Source organism: Letharia lupina (assembly GCF_014066315.1).
Source record: "Letharia lupina isolate WasteWater1 chromosome Unknown contig_24, whole genome shotgun sequence".
NCBI lineage: Eukaryota > Fungi > Ascomycota > Lecanoromycetes > Lecanorales > Parmeliaceae > Letharia > Letharia lupina.
Window position 1 is genome coordinate 241,138 of NW_023502993.1, and position 23,816 is coordinate 264,953.

The window sequence follows — 23,816 nt, forward strand, 5'->3', positions numbered from 1 at the left end:
GTAAGAGAAGGAACCATTGCTCTTAGTGAATATTATGGCGATCGATTCCTTTTTCCGTGTGACTTCTTGCAGTGAGCGGGGAATAGACAACTCCCAACAACAGCATCAGATAGGCTACTCTTGCATATCGAAAACTCAATAGAAGGCGTTTTAACAAACCAGTTCCTCGTAATACGTAACAGTCTTTAGGGAATATCCCCCCTTTTTGGACGATCTGACAGGCAACACCCCATTTCAGATATTCGAGAGAAGCTCTGTATATTCTCAAATATCACCGATTGTGACACCTGTCGAAGAGTTCTCCCTTTGGTTTTAGAGGACTTGACGGCTATAAAACCATGACAGTTAATGCATGATTTTGCTTTCCGATGAGGCTTTCTCGGGGAACGACCCTCAGATATTTGTAAAGATTCAGCTTCCTCTTTCTCCCGGAAAGTGGCAAGTCATGGGCGTAGGAGGTCCACAAGATGGCAAGCGGATAGCTCTCATACCTAGCCAAAAAATAAAGGATAATGATATCCTCACTTGCACCTCTCCAAACGACTGTGATACTTCATGGGGATCCTCCCCTACAATAGCGTTCTCTTCCCTCTCGGATCCATCGCCTCCCGTCTCCTCCACTCTCTACTCTCCTTCGTACCTAAACTCCCGCCACCCCCTTCATTCCTCCTCTCCCAGCCTCCCAGTCTGACTACTAGTGCAGTAGCATTATCGCCATCACTCCCCACCTCCGTCGCAAAGCTCACGACCTCTCTTGCACCCAGCTCTGGGGTCTTTGCTTCTTTGACCAGGTCTACAATCTCCTGATCACCAACCCCGCCAGATACGCCGTCGGAGACCAAAACCATGAAGGCGTATTCAGAAGGTGCGAGGTTGAGGTGGCGGATTTCTGGTTCAGCGGACACGCCCATGCGTTTGGAGCCCATATCGCCGAAGGCGCGGGTGTTCGCGAGACCGGACATGCGTTCTTCGCCGAAGGAATCTGTGACAAAAGAGGCGGCCCAGCGGCGGAGACGTTCGCTTTCGCTTGGGGAGGAAGGGTGGTGATTTGTTGTTAGCGACACGGCTTGCCCGTTGGAGACATGGGAGAGGAGGATTCGTGTGTCGCCACAGTGGGCTGTATAGAGCGTGCTGGGAGTCGAAGGATGCCAAAACGGTGTAGGTGTAGGCGTCGAGATGAGCGCAATAGACGCCGTAGACCCGCCTAGGAATGGTTTCCTGTGCTGCGCGGAAGATGGCGGATGCGACGGTGAGTGTAAATCATCGTTCGCATTGAGCGGGCGATCGGAAGCCACAGGGTCATTATCGTCACTAGATAGGCGTAATTGGGCGAGGAGGAAAGATAAGTCGGTTTGCAGAAAGGCGTGGGTTAGGACCGTTGCGATTGAAGGTTTGGAGTCTGAAGAGAAGGCCGTGGGTTTGAAACGCCGAAAGTAGCCTCCTACAGTCTCTTTCCAGGACTTCATAAGGACGGTCTGGAGCCTGTTGGCTTTGGAGGGGTCGTAGCTGGTAGAGTCCGTGCCTGCCTTATCTTGGACTTCTTTTCGTCGCGATCCTGCTATTTCCTTTGCTCCCTTATCTGCTTCACTTGCCGTGCCATTGAGCGTAGACTCCAGCCCATACTTCTCCGCCGTCTCCTCAATACTCTCATGCAGCCTCTCCCTTAGATATCCACTACATTCCGTTCCCCCATGCCCATCAAAGACCCCGAAGTAGAAGACCTGCGGATCTCCACTCGCACTCTCCGCAGAAGTGCTCTCCCCCTCTCCATTGCCTTTCTCCTGTTCCTTTCTTTGCAGTTCCCTGTACGCCTGCAATGGACTACTCGCCGGCGCCCTAGTCAACGTCCTCGGTGCCCTTTTCGCGAAAGCAGGTATTTCGATGACGCCCGCTTGGTATGTATCTTCATTGTAGGGCCGAGTGCCGCGGGAGACAGAGACACCAAAATGATGCTTTGCGCTTCGTAGCGGTATTCGCACCACTGTAGTATCTCTCGGACTTCCAAGCAAAGGAGCCGGCGAAGGGCCTTCATTTGTATTATGAGGCTTCGAGGCTGAGCGAGGTAATTGGTGATGTGGGCCTGAGGAGGAGCGGGAGTCGGGATGGAGGGAGGAAGAGGGGAGGTGAGTTACGAAATAATCATGGAAGGCGCAGTAGAAGTTTGCATATCTTCTAGGGTTCCGATTTGTAGGCCGGCCTGCTCTAATTGGTAGCAGACCAAGCATTCTTGTCCCATTGCTGCTGCTGTGGCAGAGTAGATGTTGAAAAGCTGGGGAAAGAGTGCCTCCATAGGTACTCTAACTCCACAGTACATTACCTCATTTGGTGAAGCGTACTAGTACCGTACTACGTCTATCCGGCTACCTTAGCCCCAACCTCCAACTTCCTATTGACCCCCACCGTGGGTCCCACGCCATTCCCGTTTTCGTTCCTGTACTTATGTCAAGCGATAATCCTGGTTTTCGCGCCGCCTGTGTCCAGAGGTGATTGCTATTACAACGGTAACCTGTATGTCGAAGTTGGGACCCTCAATCGACACAAGGGTGCAACCGTCAAGAAAATCACCACATTTCTCCGCCCAGATTCAAGACAACCCAATAATGCCTCAATTGACCCGCCAAAAGATTATACCACCCTCAAAGGATAAAGCAAGGGCGAAGATGCGGCTGTTGGAAGCACCGAACTATTCCAGAATGGCTCAATATCGCCAAGATGGAAGCTGAAGAGAGAGTATGCTACGGCGGACAGGAAAGCAGAAGCTCCAATACAAAGCTAGCAGAGCGCCGACCAAGAAGACTGAGCCATTGCAGTTGGCAAGAAACGAAAGCATTCCGAGTCTTCTGGAGACATCAATAATATCAATTTCAACATCAGCTTGGGGAAAGACTTCCAAGGACTCTTGGGCGGTGTCAATCCTTCCGACAGCCAGTCGCCAGCCAAGAAAGCCAAGACAGGACCGTCAAAGCCAACTAAAAGGAAGACTGAGGAATTTGGATCTTCAAAGCCATCAAAGAAGGCTACTGAGCTGGGATTCGAGGAACCGTTGTCCCAAGCAAGAAAGGTACATAGACGGCCTATACAAACAGCGAATTCTGCAAAGCTCTATTAAGCTTGGTTGAAAGATCCCAGCAAAGGTCTACGACCCGTGAATATCGCAGATCTCAGACATTCCAATACACCATCGAGTAGATTCAGTCTAGCAGAAGGAGACCTGCCATACCCGTCTAATACGAACATAGGAGCTGCTGAAGAGATATCACTAGCTGGACAGAAGCCTATCCTCGCGAGAGCCAAGCGAAAATTGAAAGTTGAGGGTACAACGCAAACTGGGAAGGAAGTCGGCGTTGGAAAAGAATTAAATGCCAGAAAGGAAGCCAGGGTGAAGAAAGAGCTCGGTGCTAAGCCTTTATCCAAGATCAAACATGGGCTCGACGCGGACTAAATTCGCACTCCAAATTCACCGTTCCTCGGCCTCATTAACGGCATCTACGACCTCTCCTCGCCCACCGTGGAGCGCGAATGGTCCTGTACGGACCCGACCCTCACCCTATCCCTCGACGGTACCACCATCTAAGGGCGCCTACGACCTGAACACGTTCTCCGGCATCGTGTTCCTTCCTCATCGACCGTGGCAAGCCTCTAAAGAACTTTTACCTGGCGCGGCAAACAAAGATGGAGAGGGCGAGATGAGCTTTGGACACGGCTGTGGACGGGAGAGGTTTTTCTTCGGGGAAGGGAAATATCGAAGGCTGAACTCCTGTGTATGGACGATATTGTTTCAAAGGTGTTACAAGGCCTGAGGGCGGCGCGGCGGCGAGGACGGCGAGGAGTATGAGGGTGGAGTGGGAGGCGTATAACAAGCAGGCTTACGAAGAGGAGAGGAGAGCGAGATGGAGTTGAGTGGAAAGTTAAGTGCTAGGGCTGTCTTGATTAAGCGTGCAAGTAAGGACCTTGATACCTTAGGCTTCAACTCTTGACTCTTGGTCAATCATGTCTGCCTCTGAACATCCCTTTTATTACCCATCTACATTGTCCCAGACGAACTTCCTGGCCTTACTCCTCTGCGAAAATGCAAACATCACTACTCTTCTTCAGAAGCAGACACAATCACCTCTGCTAACTTCCTTCCCTTTCCTTTTCCACCCAGCTTGCCGCTCACCTCAGTAACGAAACCATCAAAAATAAACAGCCTTTGGTCTGCAGAGCAAAGGGAGAATGATAACCGGATGACGCCAGCTATTCCTTTGCAGTGACGTGAGCGAGGCGCTGATGTGGAGATTTTATTATCTGCGGATGGATACAATAAGAACACAGTCTGAGACGGAAAGAGAATGGGTGATGAAGTGACGGGCTTGTAGGATTCTCATTGTTGAAAGGTATCTTCATCCCTTCTTATGCTAATGATGAAGCATCTTACTCAAACGATGGTGAAGTTTTGAACGGTACCACCACGCGCGCTCAAAGACTTCAGGGGCTATCCTGTTCATCTCCAGTCTCTATTTTTCGATATGGGTCGATGACTGCAATTTAGTCTGGGATTACACCACTCCGCAGACCGTCAAAATGCGATCTCGATACGCGGCTCGGATCGTGTTAGATTTTGTCTAGTAAAACTTCAAATGCGTGATTGAGTTAGAGAGCCACATGGTGTAGATGATATATGAGAAATGTCAATCACTGATTGGTCTTTGGATGTTGAAAGTACAGCAATGCACAAGATTCTGGTCTATACTTCACTATGTTGGTCTCCAGGATGACAGAGCTCTCAAGTTGTACAGCGAATGTAGAATATCCTCAGCCGTGACGCCATACGCTTAGATATAAACGCATCGAAATAAATCAAATGACTCAGGTATCTCACACAGCTCGTAGCCAGCTCAATTCTTCTTCTTCCTTGGTAACCCCTGCTCCCTCCTCGTCTTGATGTCCCCCTCAGCAAGCCATTTGCTCGCCTTGACCAACTGCACCACATTCAAAATCTGCTTCGCCGCCATCACGGGGGACGAAATGGCCGCAAATACCCATGGCCAGGTGGAATCCATCTTGTTTGCTCTGGCCAGTTCCATAGCCCATGCGGTGCCCGGCGCTGCAAATAATTTGGAAGCTGGATGAGACGGACTGCCGGGCTGAGAGGAAGAGCCGGGAGATTTGCCGGTGGGGAGGAGAGAGGGAGAGAGGGTGGGCGAGGAGAAAGAGAGGAGGTAGAGGGCTATGAAGAAGAGTTCATTAAGCGCGCAAACTGTGAAAAGCACGTTCTGTTCGTCCGTGGAAATCAGCATGTTAATTGAGAGCAACAGCACCTTGTGCTAACGAGGTGAATATGTACCTTATTCGTATAGTAGAGGTGGAGCAGCTTCGACCGGTTCTCGTCGACCTTCTTGTGACTCATTCCCTTTCCCGCCATCGTTAGCGTAGCATACATATGCATGTAATGGCTAGCCAAATCTAGACTGATGAGCCCCTGGAACAATAGCGCCCATCTCGGCCATGCACTGCTCAAAAACACGAGCAAACACGCAGTTGTGCACCTATCCGTCACCATATCTAACACTGCGCCAAACTGGGTAGATTGCTCAAAGTAGCGTGCCGCGACGCCATCGAGAGCGTCCAAGAGGCAGGATATGCTGTAAAGGAGGGAACAGGTACGTGGATGGAGTGGCATGTAGTAGAGGGAGGCGAGGGCGAGAATAATACGCGAGTAGCCGATTATGTTAGGATAGAATAGGAAAATGTTTTCTGGTTGCTCTGCGATTAAGGAAGAGCGTTTGGAGTTGGCGGAACCGTTGGGTTGGCCGTTTGGGGTGCCAGCCTGCTTCTCCGCCGCTGCTGCTTGCTTGCGAGTTCGGATGTTGGGTGAGCCGTTCATCTTGGGTGTTACTCTGGTTCCGGAGCGCAGAGTAAGATATTGGTAGAGACTCTCAAGAGACAAGGACGTAGGTCACGAAGTGATGGACGTGTCCAGCGACTATCATGGACTGGTAATTGGGCAGTCTAACAGTCGGAGCAGCTCGGGCGCTGCGAGAACAGGCTCGGTGGTATTTGAACCCGAAGACTTGTAGTCACCCCTCCTGCGGCTGGTTTGATTCGAGATGAAAGGGACTTTGCGGAAGCCTAGATCTCTTCTCACGGAGGAGCAGATTGCGGCAGCTCTGCGATAAGACCTGCAGGCATCAAAGACTAGCGAAAACTAAGGGAGGGTTCATGCAGTCTCAGAGGAGTTGTCGACCTCGACACTGCAGTGCTTCCAAGTAGTATCAATGGAGAAAAGCAAGAGCTGGAGCTGAAGCCGTAGAACATCAACACCATTTTTATTAGCCGTCAAATGAAATTGAGCTCGAGGTCCGCTTACGCTTACGACGATTGCTTGGCGTCATAATCACAAATTCCTTAATATCCGCTCAAAGTCCGGCACTAGATTATCCGAGCTTTCCGCCAAGCCCCGCACGAGGATAAATAGAAAAGCGACCCCACCTCAATCAACACTTCCAACCATCTTTCTTCCAAATTTCCAATCGATCAGTCAATTGAGCCTTCAATATCAGAAAGAAGTTGAAGAACATTCCATCTAAACCGTGATATCCGACCCCCGCTCCTACTGCAGGTTCAGCTACTAACATTCCCCCAAAGGTAACTTGGTACTATCCCACCAAAATGGAGAGCGTGGCCCTCAATCGCCTGGTGGCTTCCTCAAATGATCAAGGTATCGTATGCTTCAAAGCATGAACCGGTGTTCGAGCTCATGTCTGTACCATTGGCATCCACCTTCTTCCATTGCGTGAGAAGAGATGTCAATGCTGCAGACCCAGAGTCGTTCTGAAATTAGACGGTCAAAACTTGATTTCTTCTGGATAATACCAGCGAAAGGATCATGCTTCTCCGCCCTGTCAATCAATGACAGAATGTCTAACGGCCCAGCAGAATTATTACAATGGCTCCCCCAATTGCAACCGAAACCCTATCTTCCCTAGGCTCCATGCCTACCAAAGCCATCAATGGCGATGGACACATGAAGCTCAGTGGAGCCAAAACCCTCGAGGACATGGTTGACAAATGGGAGACCTTCAAATTCGATCCCATCCGCGAGAGCCAGGTTTCCCGTGCCATGACTCGCCGCTACTTCCAGGACTTGGACACCTACGCCGAAAGCGACATTGTTATTGTGGGTGCAGGGTCCTGCGGTCTGAGCACTGCGTACATGCTCGGCAAAGCTCGTCCCGACCTCAAGATTGCTATCATCGAAGCTTCCGTTTCTCCTGGTCCGTGGCCATCTCTTTCTCACTTTCCAGTGTCCCGATCTTATCTGACAGTCTACAGGTGGTGGAGCTTGGCTAGGCGGTCAACTCTTTTCCGCAATGGTGATGCGTAAGCCTGCCGATGCTTTCTTGTCCGACCTCGGCGTTCCCTATGAAGAGGAAGGTAACTACGTTGTCGTCAAGCATGCCGCCCTCTTCACCTCCACTCTCCTGTCTAAGGTCCTTTCCTTCCCGAACATCAAGCTCTTCAACGCCACCGCGGTTGAAGATTTGATCACTCGCCCCTCCAACAATGGCGACGGAAGCGTCCGCATTGCCGGTGTGGTTACTAACTGGACGCTCGTGACTATGCACCACGACGATCAGTCCTGCATGGACCCCAACACCATCAACGCCCCCCTCGTCATCAGCACTACTGGTCACGATGGACCTTTCGGCGCCTTCTGCGTCAAGCGTCTCGTCAGTATGAACCAAATTGAGAAACTCGGAGGCATGCGTGGTTTGGACATGAACACGGCCGAGGATGCCATCGTCAAACGCACTCGCGAAGTGGTTCCGGGCCTCATCGTCGGAGGCATGGAGTTGAGCGAGGTTGATGGCGCCAACCGCATGGGTCCTACTTTCGGTGCCATGGCACTCAGTGGTGTCAAAGCTGCTGAGGAGGCATTGAAGGTCTTTGAGCAACGCAAGATAGAAAATGCCGAGTGAAGAACTTGCCTGCAATGAACAGTGGGGAGATGGTGCGGGATAGGTGGGAGAAGAATCCAGGGTCCTTTACTGTTAAGGCACCAGGTGCAAAGTCTCGCGAGGATTCTACACTGTCATTATCAAGATATATAGCTCAAGAATCCACCAATCTGAGATGCGCAGTTCATTTTCGAAGCCGCGTGAACTGTTGAGAGCTTAACCTATGAAGCCTAGCTCAAAATGAATGGTCTTCCAGATTCGATCATTGCGAGAATGAGACGTTGGAAAGGATGAAGTAAAGGATGCCATGATGCCTCCTCGCATGCCGGACCCAAAATACTCTGGCTGGTAATACTTTACTTTAATAAGCTCGTCATGGACCCAAATATAACCAAAAATCCAATTATGTCCAGCCTGGCGGTTAAACTATGCGGATCCCTGAACCTGGCCAATGCGTTGGCGCTTAACAGGCGAAAGTCAATCTCGACCTTTGACTGGCTTAAACCGTCTCTAGTGGGGCGGATGAGCCGATGGTACGGTAGGTGGGAATTTAAAAAGAAATATGACTCCCAACTGAAGGATTACGATTTACGAGACCCTGGGGAATACCTATTAATGAACAGAAGGAGAGGTCGTATATTATTGAGGAGTTCATCCGAGACACTCAGGGGGGTAGATAGTGTCAGAGATAGGCTTTTACTGCATGCTTTACTTTATGCACGTCAATGGGGTGGGCTTCTCTTCTCCGACTTCTGCGTCATTGCCGCGGGACAGGGGCCAAAAATGCGTGGGAATGAATGGTAGCATATTTTGAAGTATGGGTAACTTACCAATTTCCTAAGGTTGTTGTAGAAAAGCAATCAAATCAATCATACTTTAATCATCATCATGATTTCCATGTCCCTTCTCTGTGGAAGGGGTCACTGGTAGTAGCTAAGAATCCAGAAGCTGAGAGGAAGAAGCTTGCACGCGGCCGAGGAGCGACTACCGGTAGCTGCCATACTGTAGGCGAGATTCACATGCCGTCCCGCCTTTTTTCTTTTTTTCAATCTTGATCTGTGGGCCTGTGCCTGTGCCTGGAATGCATGCAACTAAAGTGTGCCCTACAAGGTCCTTCGGGTCTAGGAAGCATTGGCAGTGCTAATGCTGGGGGCCTCCTCCACACTACTTCGCTTACCTCTTCTTCGCTTCTTCTTTCACCATTTGCTCTTCAGCTGAACCACTTGACCAACCTGAGCCTGTCTCCTATCTTCCAACCTATCTTCTATCTTCCAACTGTCCCGTCCCCGCGGCCTCGAAGACTTAGGTACTTCCCCCTTCCCGACCAACCAACTCAGTCTCTCCAAAGAAAGCGGCTTGACCTGACCCTACTCAGAAACCCTCCTCTGGCAGCGTCTTCGACCTTGGTTTACTCAGAGCTACTCGGAGCACCTCTGAACAAGAAGAGAACCCGAAAACTCGTCATACCATTGTCCAAAATTCATCCGAGCTCCTACAAGACTACCTCAAGCCTGCCAGACCTTTCACGGAATTGCCTACCTTCTATATAAGAGTCCTCTTGCTGTCTTAAGACTTCTTCGTCCGCCCGACTCTACTCTCGAACCTATTGTCCGTATACAACACCTTCGAAAGCTACGATTTCAACTTCCAACCTCACCTCTACAATAACTGCACAGCTGCAGTTGGCTTCTTCTACAGCGACTCTGACACCCATTCCATGCTTTGCTATGAGTTTTGAACTACCGCAATACAGGTACGCCTCCACATTCTTATCCTGTGCTGCGTGATCTTGCCCTTTGGTTTAGCTCGTCTGGTTGCTCTTTGGGCCTAGCAGAGGAAAACCCGATTATTGGCCTGGTCACCAGAGCAGAGGCAGGGACGGATGGATACAGATTTGGTACAAGCGTGCAGCTTGGCTGAGCTTCTTTGCACTTGCAAATGCTGACATACTTATGGTCACTAGCTTTAGCCACGCGGGTGAACCTCCAACACCCACCAAAACGCCTACGTCTCCGAACTTCTTCCTGAATTCCTTCCAAACACCAAAACAGGGTACGAGATTCTATGGTCCTCAATCCCCTTGGAGTCCCGCCTTTCACTCGGTGGCGAGTCCTGATCTAAAGACACCGACCCAACTGAGCTTCACGACACCTACCAAAAGCCCTACAAAGATCTCGGAGTTCAAAATACCTTCCACAGGCCAAGACCTCGAGACAGAAATAGCCTCCCATGTACATCATTTGTCACCCAACCCCAGCCTGCCGTTGCCGCCGGTAGAGCCGTCTCGCCAACTATCATCCTCTCCCAACCCTTCTTCGACCTCAGAATCCAAGCGTCGTCGCTTAAACACGGATGAGTTTTCAATAACTCCCCTGAAGACTGGCTTCGACCATTCGGCTGGTACAGCTATGAACTCCGCTGGATCAATGCAGACTCCACCTCCAACGAGTACATCTGCTTCACGACGAAAAGCACAACAAGCTCAAGTAGCTCAACTGGTCAAAGAATCTGCAGAAAAGGGCAGAAGGATGTCATTTCCAAACTTTGGAAAGGGTGAAGGCGCTTATGGCTCAACTTCTCAGGTGGAGGAATCACCGCAACAGTTCCCTGCTCTACAATTCTCCCCAGATGGCTTTGGCTTTCCAATGTCTGGTCCAGCTACGGCGCCTGTATATCCACAGAATAAGCTGTTTTGGGACCCTGAGCAAGGCGACACAATGAACATTGACTTTCCAATGGACGACACCTTTACTGCTTTCGGGATGGGGCTACCAAAAAATTCGGATCCCTTCGTCTCACCATCGGATCATGCAAATGGAATGCAGTTCCCAACCTCGCCAGCCTTCAATCTTATCAATACTAGTCACGAAGATACCGCAACGTTCCCACGTTCATCGTATGCGGAACCGCCCAGTCACACGATCACTTCAGCACGAGGGAAGTTTGCTGGAAATGTCGTCAATCCTAGCTTGCTTTTTAGCTCACCTGGTAAAGCTGCCGACGTTGCAACTATGCCCGTTGTGAGCCAGGCTATACAAGATGATGTGCTTCGGCCGTATGCACATCAAATGCGTGATGCACAGATAGAGCTTGACATGCAACTGGCTCGAAAACCGAAGAGAAAGCGAGCACCTGGGGTTGATGATTCTCCAGCGGTAAAAGCTGCTCTCCTGACGTTACGTGACGATCAGACAGGCCGATCTGGTGTCGAGCGTGATCACATTGACGATGTCATCGAAGCTAGAGCTATTGCTCGTTCCCGAAGTCGAAATTCGTACGGGCATGCGAAGGAGCGTCGAGATATTGGCTCAAGATCCCTCCAACATAGACGAAGCCTGAGCCGCATACGTGATTCTCAACGGAAACGATCCTCGGTCACTCTGACTATTGATGCCAGTGGCAGGGCAAAGACCGTCGTGGCAGATGACACCAAACATGCGTCCAAAAGTGGAATACAGGTGGACAGTGATTCTGAAGACAGTGAGAGCGACTCGTCGTCGTCAAGTGCTGAAATGGTGATGAGCCAGCCCCAGTCCTTCGCTTTCCCTTCTCAAAGGCAAAAGCAGCCAAAGCTTGGACGATTCTTCAATGATCCTCAATCACACTCGCAGCGTTCGTCGTACACGTCAACCCTGGGATCGGTCAGCACAGCCCAGCCGTCATCTACGCGGCGAATGTCCTCCAATCTCCATACACAGCACAGCTCTCAAGCTTACAGTGGCGCCGGCAGGATTGAAGTGGAAAGCGAAGGTGAAACGATCATCGACACTGATGATGATAAAGGTGACGCCCAATCTGAGTTGAAGAAGGTTCTCCAGTCGAGGTCGCAGAAGAAAGTCAGCAAGCACGCAACACGGCCAGGGTCGAGGGATGGTTTTACAGGTCAGCGCCGAGCATACCCCTTGCAAGGCGGCCCTTTACACCAGTATTACACCACTGGGTCCCACACTCCGGGTCATCATGCATACCAGGACCCATACAGCAACATCTCACCCACCACAATCACAGATCCTGACATGTCAACCCCAACCACGGGTCGGGAGAGCAACGGCAGCGGCGACAGTACCCGCTGCGTTTGCCATGTTACCGAGGACTTTGGTGAGGTCATGATACAATGGTGAGTCTCGCGTCTACGTGTTCAAAAGCGCAAGAATGCGCTAACCCTACACAGCGAATCCTGCCGCAAATGGCAACATGTCTCGTGCCTCGGGTTTGACCCAAACAAGCTGCCTTATGTCCATCTCTGTGTCTTCTGCACAGGCTCAACCCCCAATGTTCGCGGAGGACGTGTACGAGAGCCGGCAAGGGCATCGTTTGCGCCACCAAGCTCACCCTTGGCACATAAGCCTCATCGATACAGATGATATATCAGGCTAGTTTCTCGCTTGGCTGTGGATCGTATACGTCTCTCATCTGGGTTTCGAGCAGAGGCAGGGAAACAATTTTGTATAGGTGGCACCTGATTTAGTATATACCCTTTAGAAAAGGCATCTTTGGAGGGCGCCATGCGCGAGGCTGGATATGCAATGTGAATCATGTACAGCTTTGATGTCAATCGTTTATATAGGTATGCTAGCCCGGTCAGGCAACAAACAAGCCGATATGTCCTTATCGCATCCAGGCGCCATGATGAACGGACCCGCTTCAAAGCGTTATCGATTTCAAAAAGGTCTTGTCGTACCAAGAGTATTAATTCCATCAAACCCTTACTATTTACGAGGGCTAAGCCCAACGGCGACGCTTGTATGTCCATTCACGCGTAGACATCAAAGTCTACCTATGCAAAGCGCTCTCACCCCAACCGTGTCCGACGCCGCGCCGTGCCATCTCCGGAGCAGGCCGGGCTCCCCGCCTACAAACAAGCCCGTGGTATCAATGCAATGCAATGCAACGTGACATTTCGTAAAATCCTGTGCGCGTAACAAAAAAAAAGAATGCAGCTAAGTGGCATGCCCATTCGCCTCCTCTTCCGAAGGCTTGACGCCTCCGTGTGCTTCCCAGTTGTCGAGCAAGCGCCCGACCTCTTTGAAGGAGACGGGCTTCGTCATGAAGAGATCCACGCCGCTGGTGAAAGCTTCGCTCTGGTCTCTGCTGGACGCGAGGCCCGTCAGAGCGATGATCAAGGCCGGGGAGGGCCCGTGGCCGTCTTTTCGGTTGTGGCTGCGCGCTTCCTCGATGTCGCGGATGGCTCGGGTGGCTTCGAATCCGTTCAACACGGGCATGCTTATATCTGTCGCCATTTTTTAAATTTCGCCCGAGCCGGAAAGATAGCAGGGGCGAGGACTTACCCATGAAGATGATGTCGTAGCCATGCTCGTGGGATTCGGCGGCCTGCACAGCCAATTGACCGTTCTCGGCCGAGTCGACGAGCTTGTACTTTCTCTTCCGCATGTACGTTTCCAGTAAACGCAGGTTAATTTTATTGTCATCTACTAAAAGCAGTCTTGGAGGACGCTTGTCTGGCTCTTGGAGCTGCGCTTTAGGCGTCTCGTTCGGTGTCTTACCATTGTGAAGAGCCATGTTCGACGCCGTGAGGCTTGAAGAATTCGTTCCGTTCAGTACATGTGCTTTTGCTGCGTCACTCAAAGGCGTCTCTGTTTCAAACGCTGCGGTCTCACCATTCTTGGTAATAGCTGATGAGTCATAGAACGATCGATCAAGCGAATGCGGGAAAGCTGTTCTCACCGCCGGTTCTGTCATTCTCGATATTAGGGGAGGACGTCTTGACTCGCGCCTCGTAAGATCACCCATAGGCCGATCGCGCATTGCGACATTCTCTTTCACAGGCGACCGAGGTGATATGGGATTTGTTTCGGATTGATTTTGCTGACTTTGGTCAGGGAATGGGAAATTCTGACCATCATTCAATGTCCCATGAATGGTGTCATTTGAAGAACCGGTATTCCAGTGGTCGATAGCCATTTGAGCATTGTCTGACTCACTCGCTGTCAAGATCCCGTTAGTCTGGACACGGAGAGGGCGCAGGTCATCTTCAGTCTCAATCGTCAGATGCTCTAAATGTGGTATTGCAGTACCTGCCTCCGACTTCAAAGAACCAGGACCTCCGCTTGAGAATGGTATCACTGGAGTCAGTCCCAGATGGTAATCTCTGGCCTTGTCTAAGCACAGTCGGAGAGCTTTAGCGAGTTTGTGTGGTCCGAACGGTTTTGATACAAATTCCGTGACGGCTGGCATGTTTTGACGAGATGCAGCCTTAGAGCGGGTGGAATTGCTGCATATCACGACAGTTGGCAGGGGTGTAGCATTTTGTGTTACAAGCTCGGCCAGATCTTTCTCGTCGACGACTATAATATCCTTGGACGTCAACTCAGACAAAGATAAGCATGCCCGGAGTCCAAACCAGTCTTCGATACAAGTTTTGATCGTCCGGCCCACCTCTGTCATTTCACTCGAGAACTCTGTGGAGTGAAAAGCGTACAGAGCAATTGTTGTTGCCTGATAATCAGCTTGGAGGATACGCATCGAGTCATCCTGAGAGGTCCCGTCGACCGATACATCTGTACTTGGAGTGGAGACTGGTGTATCAGTCCCTGGCACGCGTGACAGTGGTACGCGAATTGTGATGTCGGTCCCCTTCCCTACTTCGCTTTGGACATCAATTGTACCGCGGAGCATGGTGAGGATCGACTTGACGATGGATAAACCGAGTCCGGTACCACTTGCTAGTACGTCTTCCTGACAGAAAGCTTCAAAAGGTCAGACAGCTCTGACCAGGGATAGGGTTTGGGTCACTCACGATTATACAAACTCGTCCGAAGATATTCTGACGATATGCCACGGCCGGTGTCCATCACCTTGATTTCCAGAATCCTCTCTGTGTCTTCCATTGCATCATGGTTCGAAGGGCTAAGAGCTAGCTTGACAACAATCGATCCTTTTTGCGTATACTTGAGTGCGTTCCCGAAAATGTTCATAATAACCTGAGACGTGTTAGCTTCAGCACAGAACGGAGCAACGTGTCCCTACCCTCTTTAACGCCCCTGGTTGCGTAGTGAATACATAGTTTTCGTGAGCAATGTCCAGTATAACCTCTACCGCCTTCACCGCGCTGACCTTTTTCACGCGGGACTGATTGCCAACATGTATGCCCCGATCAAGAGCTTCAGCTTTAGCTCCGTTAGAGAAGTCGGTCGCTTCAGTCGAACTAATGTCCTGGTAGATCTGGCCTGCGTACACCCCTTCAACGACTTCTTCTGTGACTGCTGCGACATCCACGGTCGCGTAGATGTTCATCATTGGAGGCGCTTCCTTGTCAGCTATTCGGCGGTTTGCCGCTCCTCTTGCCCTCGACCCTGGCTTGCGTACGTTGCGCCAATTCCTCTCGAACGAATTGATTTTGCTGTAATCGAGGATGTGGTTGATGGTGTCCAACAAAGTACGGCCGCATGAGGATATTGTATCGACCAGGCTGCTTTGGAATGCATCTGCTTCGGTGTCGGCCAAGAACTCTGCGCTAGCAAGTATGCCATGCTGAACACTTTTAGCCCATCGTCCACAGTGAGTGTAGCAATAACTTACTAAGGGTGACCGGAACTCATGAGAAATGGATCCTATGAAGTCCGCTTTCTGACGGTCTGCCGCGATCGATGCCAGCCGAGACACTTCTGCCATGACGCTGTTTCCAAAGGCCATGAAGAAACTGAGCTCCGTCTCCCGTGAGAAAATTTGACGACTAGAGGTAGTCCACGCAAAGCCACCAGTAAACCAGCGGCTTGAAGAAGCATCCCATAGACCGGAGAAGATCAACTGGCGAACACCCGGAAAATGTTGCTGAAGAAGCATGGCCTCGACCTGCTTCCTATTGGCTCGAATCTGTCTGCTACCTTCAGACTTGGTTCGCTCCCTAGGAGATAGGGGCTCCTCTTCCGAGGATGATAAGCTACCGTCTCGGTCAAAGGACCACAACTTCCCACGAGGATACCGGGCGAGCAAGCTGTGCAGCAAAGTCTCATCGACGGGTTTGAAGGACTTCGTCTCAGATGGTTGGTTCTCAAGGAATAGATCTGATTCAGGCGTAGAGTAGCTGACAATCTCAGCGGGTCTTTGGGATTTTCGGTCATGGGAATCGCGAGTCTCTGTACCATGCCGCGATGTCGCATCGAAATACACTACGCCTCCTCTTTCGCGGATCTCTAGAGATTCGCAAAGTATGTTTGATGCCCTTGCAAATGTCATCCGATGACCCGTGTCCACATTTCTACTGGTCTTGCCGAAATCTGAGTCCTCTTGAGAAGAGTCTTGATCACTATGGGTCCCATTGTTGCTCATCAATGGTTTGTTCCCGCTATCAGTTCTCTTTTTTGTCAGTCCGCCGTCGCTGTTAGAGCAGTCTTTGTGAGCCATCCCCATCTTATGTGTCAGGTCATCTAGCACTAGCCTGCTCTTTCCCTCCACGAATGCGTTCATACCCAGGGAAAGCCTCATCACCTTCTTACGCTCGTCGGCCTCCATAGTAATCTCCATGTGCTTAATGACCGTCTGCGCAATAGTAGCGAGGAATAGCTCATGATCATTGCTTAATTGAGGCCGTGCCACGTCATCGAGGATGAACAGGGAGCCAATGTTGACCCCCTTGTTCGTAGTCAAAGGTGTTCCCGCATAGAATCTGAAATATGGAGGTCCGGTAACGAATGGTAATCGATTGAATCGCTCGTCTTTCGAGAGGTCTGTGACTGTTAACACAGATGGAGAACAGGCCAAGGAGGGCGGTAATTCAATGGTCTTCTCGCATAGTCTCCCCGACTTGTCGACGGTTCCACATCCGAACCACAGCCCGTCACCCTCTTCTTCCGATTTGCTGTTATTCACGAGGTCCAGTGTCTTGGTAGACTCGGCAACGAAGTACTGCTTCTCTCGGTCGATCACGCTTTAGGGAGAATCAGCTCCACATTCCGCAATCGTCGTGGAAAGCGCACCTGATCATTGCCCTCTTCGCGTGCAGTCGGAGGGCACATAATTGTGCCAGAGCCGTGAGGGTGGTGTTAGGTGAGGAAGCGGCATGGACGCTGAGAGTCTCTTGTTGCTTGGGGGACTCTGGAGGCTGGAAGTAGCGGTAGAGCTCGCGCTCCCTGATGCTGTTGACTTTCGATGGACTCGTCTCCAGACTTGCTACCGTCGCCATCGTTTTTTCCTGCTCTGCTTAGGACAGGGTCATCGAGCAGACGCGCCTTGGTCTCGATTTCCTTCCATGTGAAGATAAATCGGTAGAATTAGGATTCTCCGAATTCGTCAAGTGCGGTACAGGGTAGGTCCGCTCCGCTCCGCTCGGAAGCATCGACGAGCTTCAGTTGTGAGGTCGACACGCTATGGTGGAGGTCCGGTAAGTGCGATAGTGCTCAATTTTGAGACGCCGTTGACCTTGAATTTGGAACTCGCGGATTTCTGGGCGAAGAAGGGTCCTGTCTTGGCACATACAGGTATTGGCACTACTAAACTCCGCATTTTAATCTCCGTCCTCTGTTCAAATTAAAGTCCTACTCTACAGATTACGAACACATTACTTGGCTCATGAGTATTTCCATACCATACTGCACTCAAGCATGAACTCAGTTGGGACGTCGCAGCCGAGAGCTTTATTGAAGCATGCATATGAGAGAGTACGTCAAAAAACTCATGTTTTTCTATCTTGGAGCAGCGAGTACTTAGTAATGTAAAGCTAATGTTTGCGATGGTTCAGTTATCCGATAGTTCAGACCACCCCCCTTCAGGCTACGTCTTTGTTCCCAAAGGAGACGTCTACATCACTCGACACTGGTATAAAAGCTCAAAAGTTTGCACGAATTCCCGTCTAACACTGAACAGTAGGAATTTGACGAGTGTTTCTGGAAGATGGCTATGGATTGTCTATGTAAGATCACCAAAATCACGCGCCATCCACAACTTACCGCTTGCAAGGACGGTAAAACAAACGAAAGACTGGGGATCCACTGCTTCCAGCAGATCGTCGAAGCAGTCAAAGAAGACGCTGCTGGCACTGGTACGTTCATCTGAGGGTCATTCCCCTCTTCCTTGTGCTGGAACCTCAAGCCCGGCACATGTTTCAGAAACTGAATACCTCACTTGCTCACTGTCCCACGTCCCGGCGAACTGGGCTCTCGCTTCCTCGGCAAAGAACACCGGAATCAGGCGTACTCCTCCGTCCTCGCCAAAATTCGGGTGATCGCCCTTCGATGGTGACCCTAGCTTTGCTCCTGGAATGAGAGCCCAGCCAGGACATGGGGGAAATCTTTTAAGCTTGTCACTTAGAAGAGCGAGTACTGAATCCGAGTCCCCAATCAGAAGAAAAACGCCAAAGAGCGGTAGCAGCCAAAGACAGCCGCGACCACGAAAAGGCTCACAAGGTGCTTCTTGAGTTCTTCCCTAATATACCCGAGAGCGCTTGCACAGAGATCCTAGGGCATGGCTTCCAGAAAGGAAGCGGTCGAGTAGGACGATCACAAATCCTAGAAGATCAATTAAAAGTCCACCTGGCTGTCAATGCCCACATCCGACATCGACTGACACAGTACGACTCAATACTAGCAGCCAATAAGGGGCAAGATGCGAAGCTCGCAGCAAGAGAAATGGTGTACGGTGAGGTCCAGGCAATCGCGGACTCGTGGCGCGCGACGAGCTCTCAAACCTGGAATTCGAACTCTCGGACGTCAGTGCCCAGAGGTTCAGCAGCAACACTTGAAGCCAATTGGCAACGGCGTACCCAACAAAGCATCGCACAGACAACTCCTGCCAATGAAGCGCAAGTCCTTGAAGAAGCTCTAGGCGGACTGCATTTGAACGAAAATCAACGCGAGGTAGGGGCACGAACGGAGGCCGCCGAACGACGTGCCCAGAAGGTGGCACAAAAATTGGCCCGCAAAGGCCGTTTCCGGGAGAGTACTCGAGATCTACTCCGTCAATATGAGCTGGATCCAAGCATTGAGATGACCAAGAACAAGAAAAAAGGGGTCCTCCGCCTGCAGATGGAACAGAAGGAGAGGCGCGGAAAGGGCAAGTACGCACAAAAACTGCACGAAAGACAGAACCCAAACCCCACAAACCCAAAGAAGCGAGAAGGATACAGAAGACTGAAGATTACTGCCAATGGTGTGGAATTAGAGCCCAGAGAACTTGACAGATACGTGCCGGATGATGGACCAAGCGATGAGCAACCTCACAAGCCACGTCTCCTAAGAAGCAACTACCGGAAACCTGGTGACACTCCTACAAGTAGTGGCGATCTTGGTGATACGCCTGGCGATGGCGTGCAGTTAGAGGCAAGGGGACATGACAGATACGTGCCAAACTATGGCCCGAATCCGAGCATTGATCCACCTCGCAAGTCACGCTATCCCTTAAGGAGCAGCCACCAAATGTCAGGTGACCTTGATGCCAACAATAATAAGAGGCTAGGTCTCATCGAGAAGACCACAGATGAAGGGAGGCTTTTGGTCGAAGACTCGGAGTGGACGGACATCGACAACATATCCTTGAGGACTGCCGGGGTGCATTTGGCATGATTAGGGACGAGGTTGGAAATGATACCAATCGTCAGGGAAGGCACCGAGCATTTGAAGCAATGATACCCAGGTGGTGGATCGATATGCTTCAAAAGAGACCCATCGATTGAGTGGGCATACTTATCTGTATTTGTACTGTTGATCAAAAGCAATTCCCATAGAACGGAGAGCCTCCCAATATTATGTTACTCTTTTTACCATAGGGATTAAGGTGGGATGAGGAAAGAAGAGAGGTAGACTTAAGCTTCCAACGGCGCTGATGTCAGCACCAATTGGTCTTAGCCGAAGCAGTTGCCGGGATCTCTGATTGGCTACCAAGCTCCTCGCTCCATTTCCAGTATCAAAGCTCATGAGCACCGAGTACAGCTTCAGACTTCTCCATCTTTCACAAGGTCCTAATGGTGCAAACGTTGCCTACGCTTTCTTCCCAAACACGAAGCACAATGGCCTCCGAAAAGCATTCCATCCTCTCTCTACCCTTCTCCACCCGCGCCGAACAGCCCAATACGTCCCCATTAGCGACGTATCTCCTCAGCCTCATCTCCATAAAGCGCTCCAACCTCTGCGTATCCGCAGATGTCCACACTACATATGACCTATTGAGCGTGGCAGAAGAAGTCGGTGACTCTATATGCGTTCTGAAGACCCATGCCGATATCATAGACGATTGGTCGGAGAAGACCATTAGAGGCTTGGGAGAGATATCGAGAAGGAAGCATTTCCTGCTCTTTGAGGATAGGAAGCTTGGAGACATTGGAAGTAGGCAATTCCCCACTCTATACCGCCTATCTCCTCCGTTTGCTTTACTCTCTATGTTTCCTTCAATGGCTGACGCTCTCATTGACGTAGACACGATTCAATCCCAATACACCCGTGGACCCCTTGCAATCTGCACATGGGCTCACCTTACAAACGCCCACCTCCTCCCGGGCCCTTCCATAGTTCCCCTCCTCTATTCCGCCGCCTCTTCCTGTCTTACATCCCTGAACCAATCTGTCGACACTACAATAACAGCCGGCACGCCCCGCCTCTCTCTCGACAGCAGCAATGCCGCAGACTCACCTGACCGACCCTCGAGCATCTTCACTTCTACCTCTGTAACATCTACATCGCCCGCCCCATCCTTCCCCGTCGCGTCGCCCACAAGTCCTAATTCTAGCACGAGCGCAAGTCCACCGCAGACGCTGTTTTCGCACACGAGGAGGAAAGGGAGAGCGGGGAGTCTGACTACGGCTACGACGACCATATCGCAGACCTTTGAGCCTACATCGCCGCGGCACCCTGTGAGTCTGATGCACTCCCTGTCTATGGGCGAAGACTCGGATGAGCCGCAAACCAAGCAGAAGGCGCTGGAAGAGCTTGGGCCCCCACCACACGCTCGTGGTCTCCTCCTGCTTGCGGAGATGAGCTCGGCGGGCAATCTCTTGACGCCAGAGTATACCACTGCATGCATAAAAGCGGCAAGGGAGAACCAAGACTTCGTGCTTGGATTCGTTGCACAACGGTCCCTAAATCAAGAAGCGGATGATGCGTTCCTAACGTTTGCGCCTGGGGTCTCACTGCCGAAAGAGGGAGATGAGCTGGTGAAGGGTGATGGCAAAGGCCAACAGTACAGGGGCCCAAAGCAGGTGGTAGGGAGGGACGGGGTGGATGTTGTGATTGTGGGGAGGGGGGTCCTGGGAGCTATGGATAGGGAAAGAGAGGCGGAAAGGTACAGGAAGGCTGCTTGGGAAGCCTATGAGGGGAGGATCGGGAGGAGGTAGCTGGGGAAAAGAGGTTGGGTCGTCTGTATTGTGGTGAGATGCCATTGAATCACAGTGTGTGACTGATGGTTAACCAGTGTATGTTGCATTTCGCTGAGTACATAAGAGAAAATGCAGTACATGGTCGGGTGACATATCACTGAAAGACGCGATTCGATGGAGCGTGTGGAGAGATCCTGTCGATAATGTATATACCTGTCGACCGACTACCAACATCATAAAAAACGTCGCTCATTGGCTCATTGCTCATAAAACATCAGATCTCCTCATAATCCATCACGCCATGTCCATCCAAAAAACAAAAAAGGTCAATTGCCATACCTATACCTCCACCTCCCCCGCCCACCTCTCGGCGACCTCCGCGTCTCTCGTCCGGCGGTACCTTTCCCTTTGAGCGTTTCTTCTGGAGGGTCATTTGCCGCCTTCGCGACCTTATTCCAGCCCAGAAAGACCACATCGTCTTCACTGGAGCCACCTGCATCCTCTCCAGTTGCCTCCTTCTCGGGGACAGTTGCCGCCTTTTGGGCTACCGAATCGCCCTGTCCATTGCGCTTGGGACATATGCGGGAAGGGTTTGATGCGCTAGGAGCTGGCTTTGCGAGGGAAGTAGCCACTTTTGTGGGGACAACGATGTTTTGTTTGGGCGAGGTTGGCTTGGACGGCATACGGTTATTGGTTTTGTTCTCGCTCATGGTGGCGATGTCAAGGGTGCTTTGACCCATCGCTCGCACCGCTTGGGAGGTAGTATACCCTTCTTTCCCGGGCACGAAGAGGAGCTTCCCGTCGTTGGTGGAGGCGTCAGGAGTAGGTTTGTTGATCTCTGAGACGTCAAAGGCTCTGTCACTACTCTCAGCAACGTCATCCTTGTTCATGGCGGCAGCGGTGACAGAGGCTGTTTCTGGGATAGCAGACCTGTTCATCGGCGTGAGCACGGCTTCGGTATCGCTCGTAGAAGCATTAGAGTTGTGCTCTGCGGGCGTGAGAGCCTCGTCCCCTTTCTCACCAGCAGCGAGAATGTCGTCCTGGTTGGGGCTTGCGGCCGTAGCTGCTACCTCTTCCCGGGCCTTTCTAGCCAATTCCTCCTGCTGCTCTGACGCTCTCCTTGCCTGGTACTTCGGCCTCATCATCGCCGAGACCCTCCGCGTCATCTCATACAGTGTGACCCCTCGTACATCCGCCGCCGAGATCTCAGCGATCTCGCCCCAAGGCATTTCTCCTCTGAAATTCCTGGCCGCATTGGTGAGGTAGAGACTCTGTCCATCGCGTCCGTCGATGAGCTTTTCGGGCAGCTGGATGTGCGGTGGAACAGTCGGCATGAAATGCGCTCCGTGTGCTTGTCGGTCATCGAAGAGCTGCGTCGCTTTCCACAACTCAAGGCCGAATTGGTAGGGAGAGTCGACGTTGAATTTGCCAGGATAGGCGGGTATGCGTCGCTCATCCGTGATGATGTGGTGGCCAAATTCCATGGCAGGTGCCCACGATGGTATACCATCCCCAGGATTGATGAGCAATTCGCGCTTCCGAATCTCACGGCACAGAGATTCAAAGCAAGTGACGTGCCATCGTTCCTCCCCGCGCTCACCTAGACCCCGCTTCCCCTTCTGGTGGTTCCACCCAGAGTAGAGGACCTCGGAAAGACACGCGATTGCTTTGTAACTCAGCGGATTTCTCGACGGGTTGCAGCGCTCGGGTTTCTCGAGGCTCAAAATGAAGTCGCCTGCTTGAAAGACGGCGTCCTCCACTTCATCACCCGGTATCTTCGCAACCATACCATTTTCAAACTTCCCGTGGTACTCGCTAGCGTCGGTGTTGATGTAGAGGGACTTTGGATCTCGCCCGAGTAGGAGTCAAAAAAGCTCCGAGCGCCCAGGGGTAAAACGACGTTGATGGTGGGCATTGGGGAGTAAGAACGTATCTTTATATATGTAGAAAGCCTGGTCACCACATGAAGCGTAAGTATAAGTAGGGGAATGGGAACTCGCAGACAAAGGATGAAGATGAGGAATGCGGGACGTACGAAGAGTTTTCCAACATACCGGAGAAAGAGGATTATAGGGTAGATTTGTTTGTGAAAGACGGTAAGGTTCAGAGGTTGGGGATCTAAATACCCAACGATGCCGAGGGGACATTCACACTTTGACGAAAGCGAATGTTGTATGATTCAATTCAATCCTTCACATAAAGAGCAATGAATGTGGTCTTGAGTGATTGAACTCTCGACTCCTTCATTCAGACTGTACTGTGAGGTAGATGTGACTGGTAAGCGACTGAGTCGCACCCAACCATCTTTTCAACACTTCTGAAGTCGCGACAGAAGATGAAAAGCGATTCATTGATTCCTTTCAAAGCGCAGGATGCTTTACTTCTTCGATACCCATCGTACACAACGCAGTCATGCTAAATGTGCAACTGTATAGCTCCCGTGCACCCTCGGTAATGTCGTGTAAGTCAAAACGTCGCGTATCTGGCTCCTTCATTTGCTCTTGTACCAAGACTACTACCCTTATCATCAGGTAGCGAGTGGTTCGATCCCAGGCATTTGCGGCAGTCCCTCGACTTTTCCTATATTCGCCAAGCCATATTTCCAACTCATTGCT

General features: G+C 51.2%; 9 protein-coding genes across 9 annotated transcripts; 5 read left to right on the top strand and 4 right to left on the bottom strand.

Annotated features, from left to right (window-relative positions):
- Nucleotides 1-569: 569 nt before the first annotated feature.
- On the bottom strand, nt 570-2,225 carry HO133_006302 (uncharacterized protein; the record flags this gene model as incomplete). Its single annotated transcript, XM_037297200.1, has 1 exon — nt 570-2,225. The coding sequence occupies one exon, from the start codon at nt 2,223-2,225 to the stop codon at nt 570-572; it is 1,656 nt and encodes a 551-aa protein (XP_037147325.1).
- A 487-nt stretch (nt 2,226-2,712) lies between these two features.
- On the top strand, nt 2,713-3,442 carry HO133_006303 (uncharacterized protein; the record flags this gene model as incomplete). The annotated part of the gene is made up of 4 exons (XM_037297201.1): nt 2,713-2,730; nt 2,819-3,061; nt 3,123-3,145; nt 3,190-3,442. The coding sequence occupies 4 exons, from the start codon at nt 2,713-2,715 to the stop codon at nt 3,440-3,442; spliced, it is 537 nt and encodes a 178-aa protein (XP_037147326.1).
- A 1,435-nt stretch (nt 3,443-4,877) lies between these two features.
- Nucleotides 4,878-5,866, bottom strand: HO133_006304 (uncharacterized protein; the record flags this gene model as incomplete). Its single annotated transcript, XM_037297202.1, has 2 exons — nt 4,878-5,255; nt 5,327-5,866. The coding sequence occupies 2 exons, from the start codon at nt 5,864-5,866 to the stop codon at nt 4,878-4,880; spliced, it is 918 nt and encodes a 305-aa protein (XP_037147327.1).
- Nucleotides 5,867-6,928: 1,062 nt separating this feature from the next.
- On the top strand, nt 6,929-7,961 carry HO133_006305 (uncharacterized protein; the record flags this gene model as incomplete). Its single annotated transcript, XM_037297203.1, has 2 exons — nt 6,929-7,256; nt 7,315-7,961. The coding sequence occupies 2 exons, from the start codon at nt 6,929-6,931 to the stop codon at nt 7,959-7,961; spliced, it is 975 nt and encodes a 324-aa protein (XP_037147328.1).
- A 1,706-nt stretch (nt 7,962-9,667) lies between these two features.
- Nucleotides 9,668-12,304, top strand: HO133_006306 (uncharacterized protein; the record flags this gene model as incomplete). The annotated part of the gene is made up of 3 exons (XM_037297204.1): nt 9,668-9,693; nt 9,904-12,057; nt 12,112-12,304. 3 exons carry the CDS (start codon nt 9,668-9,670, stop codon nt 12,302-12,304), a joined length of 2,373 nt encoding a protein of 790 aa, XP_037147329.1.
- A 576-nt stretch (nt 12,305-12,880) lies between these two features.
- Nucleotides 12,881-17,082, bottom strand: HO133_006307 (uncharacterized protein; the record flags this gene model as incomplete). Its single annotated transcript, XM_037297205.1, has 6 exons — nt 12,881-13,170; nt 13,229-14,647; nt 14,698-14,881; nt 14,928-15,431; nt 15,480-16,827; nt 16,877-17,082. The coding sequence occupies 6 exons, from the start codon at nt 17,080-17,082 to the stop codon at nt 12,881-12,883; spliced, it is 3,951 nt and encodes a 1,316-aa protein (XP_037147330.1).
- A 418-nt stretch (nt 17,083-17,500) lies between these two features.
- Nucleotides 17,501-19,456, top strand: HO133_006308 (uncharacterized protein; the record flags this gene model as incomplete). Its single annotated transcript, XM_037297206.1, has 5 exons — nt 17,501-17,557; nt 17,638-17,714; nt 17,766-17,808; nt 17,856-17,937; nt 18,207-19,456. The coding sequence occupies 5 exons, from the start codon at nt 17,501-17,503 to the stop codon at nt 19,454-19,456; spliced, it is 1,509 nt and encodes a 502-aa protein (XP_037147331.1).
- A 398-nt stretch (nt 19,457-19,854) lies between these two features.
- On the top strand, nt 19,855-21,219 carry HO133_006309 (uncharacterized protein; the record flags this gene model as incomplete). Its single annotated transcript, XM_037297207.1, has 2 exons — nt 19,855-20,215; nt 20,306-21,219. The coding sequence occupies 2 exons, from the start codon at nt 19,855-19,857 to the stop codon at nt 21,217-21,219; spliced, it is 1,275 nt and encodes a 424-aa protein (XP_037147332.1).
- A 308-nt stretch (nt 21,220-21,527) lies between these two features.
- HO133_006310 (uncharacterized protein) lies at nt 21,528-22,988 on the bottom strand (the record flags this gene model as incomplete). The annotated part of the gene is made up of 1 exon (XM_037297208.1): nt 21,528-22,988. The coding sequence occupies one exon, from the start codon at nt 22,986-22,988 to the stop codon at nt 21,528-21,530; it is 1,461 nt and encodes a 486-aa protein (XP_037147333.1).
- Between the last annotated feature and the right edge of the window lie 828 nt (nt 22,989-23,816).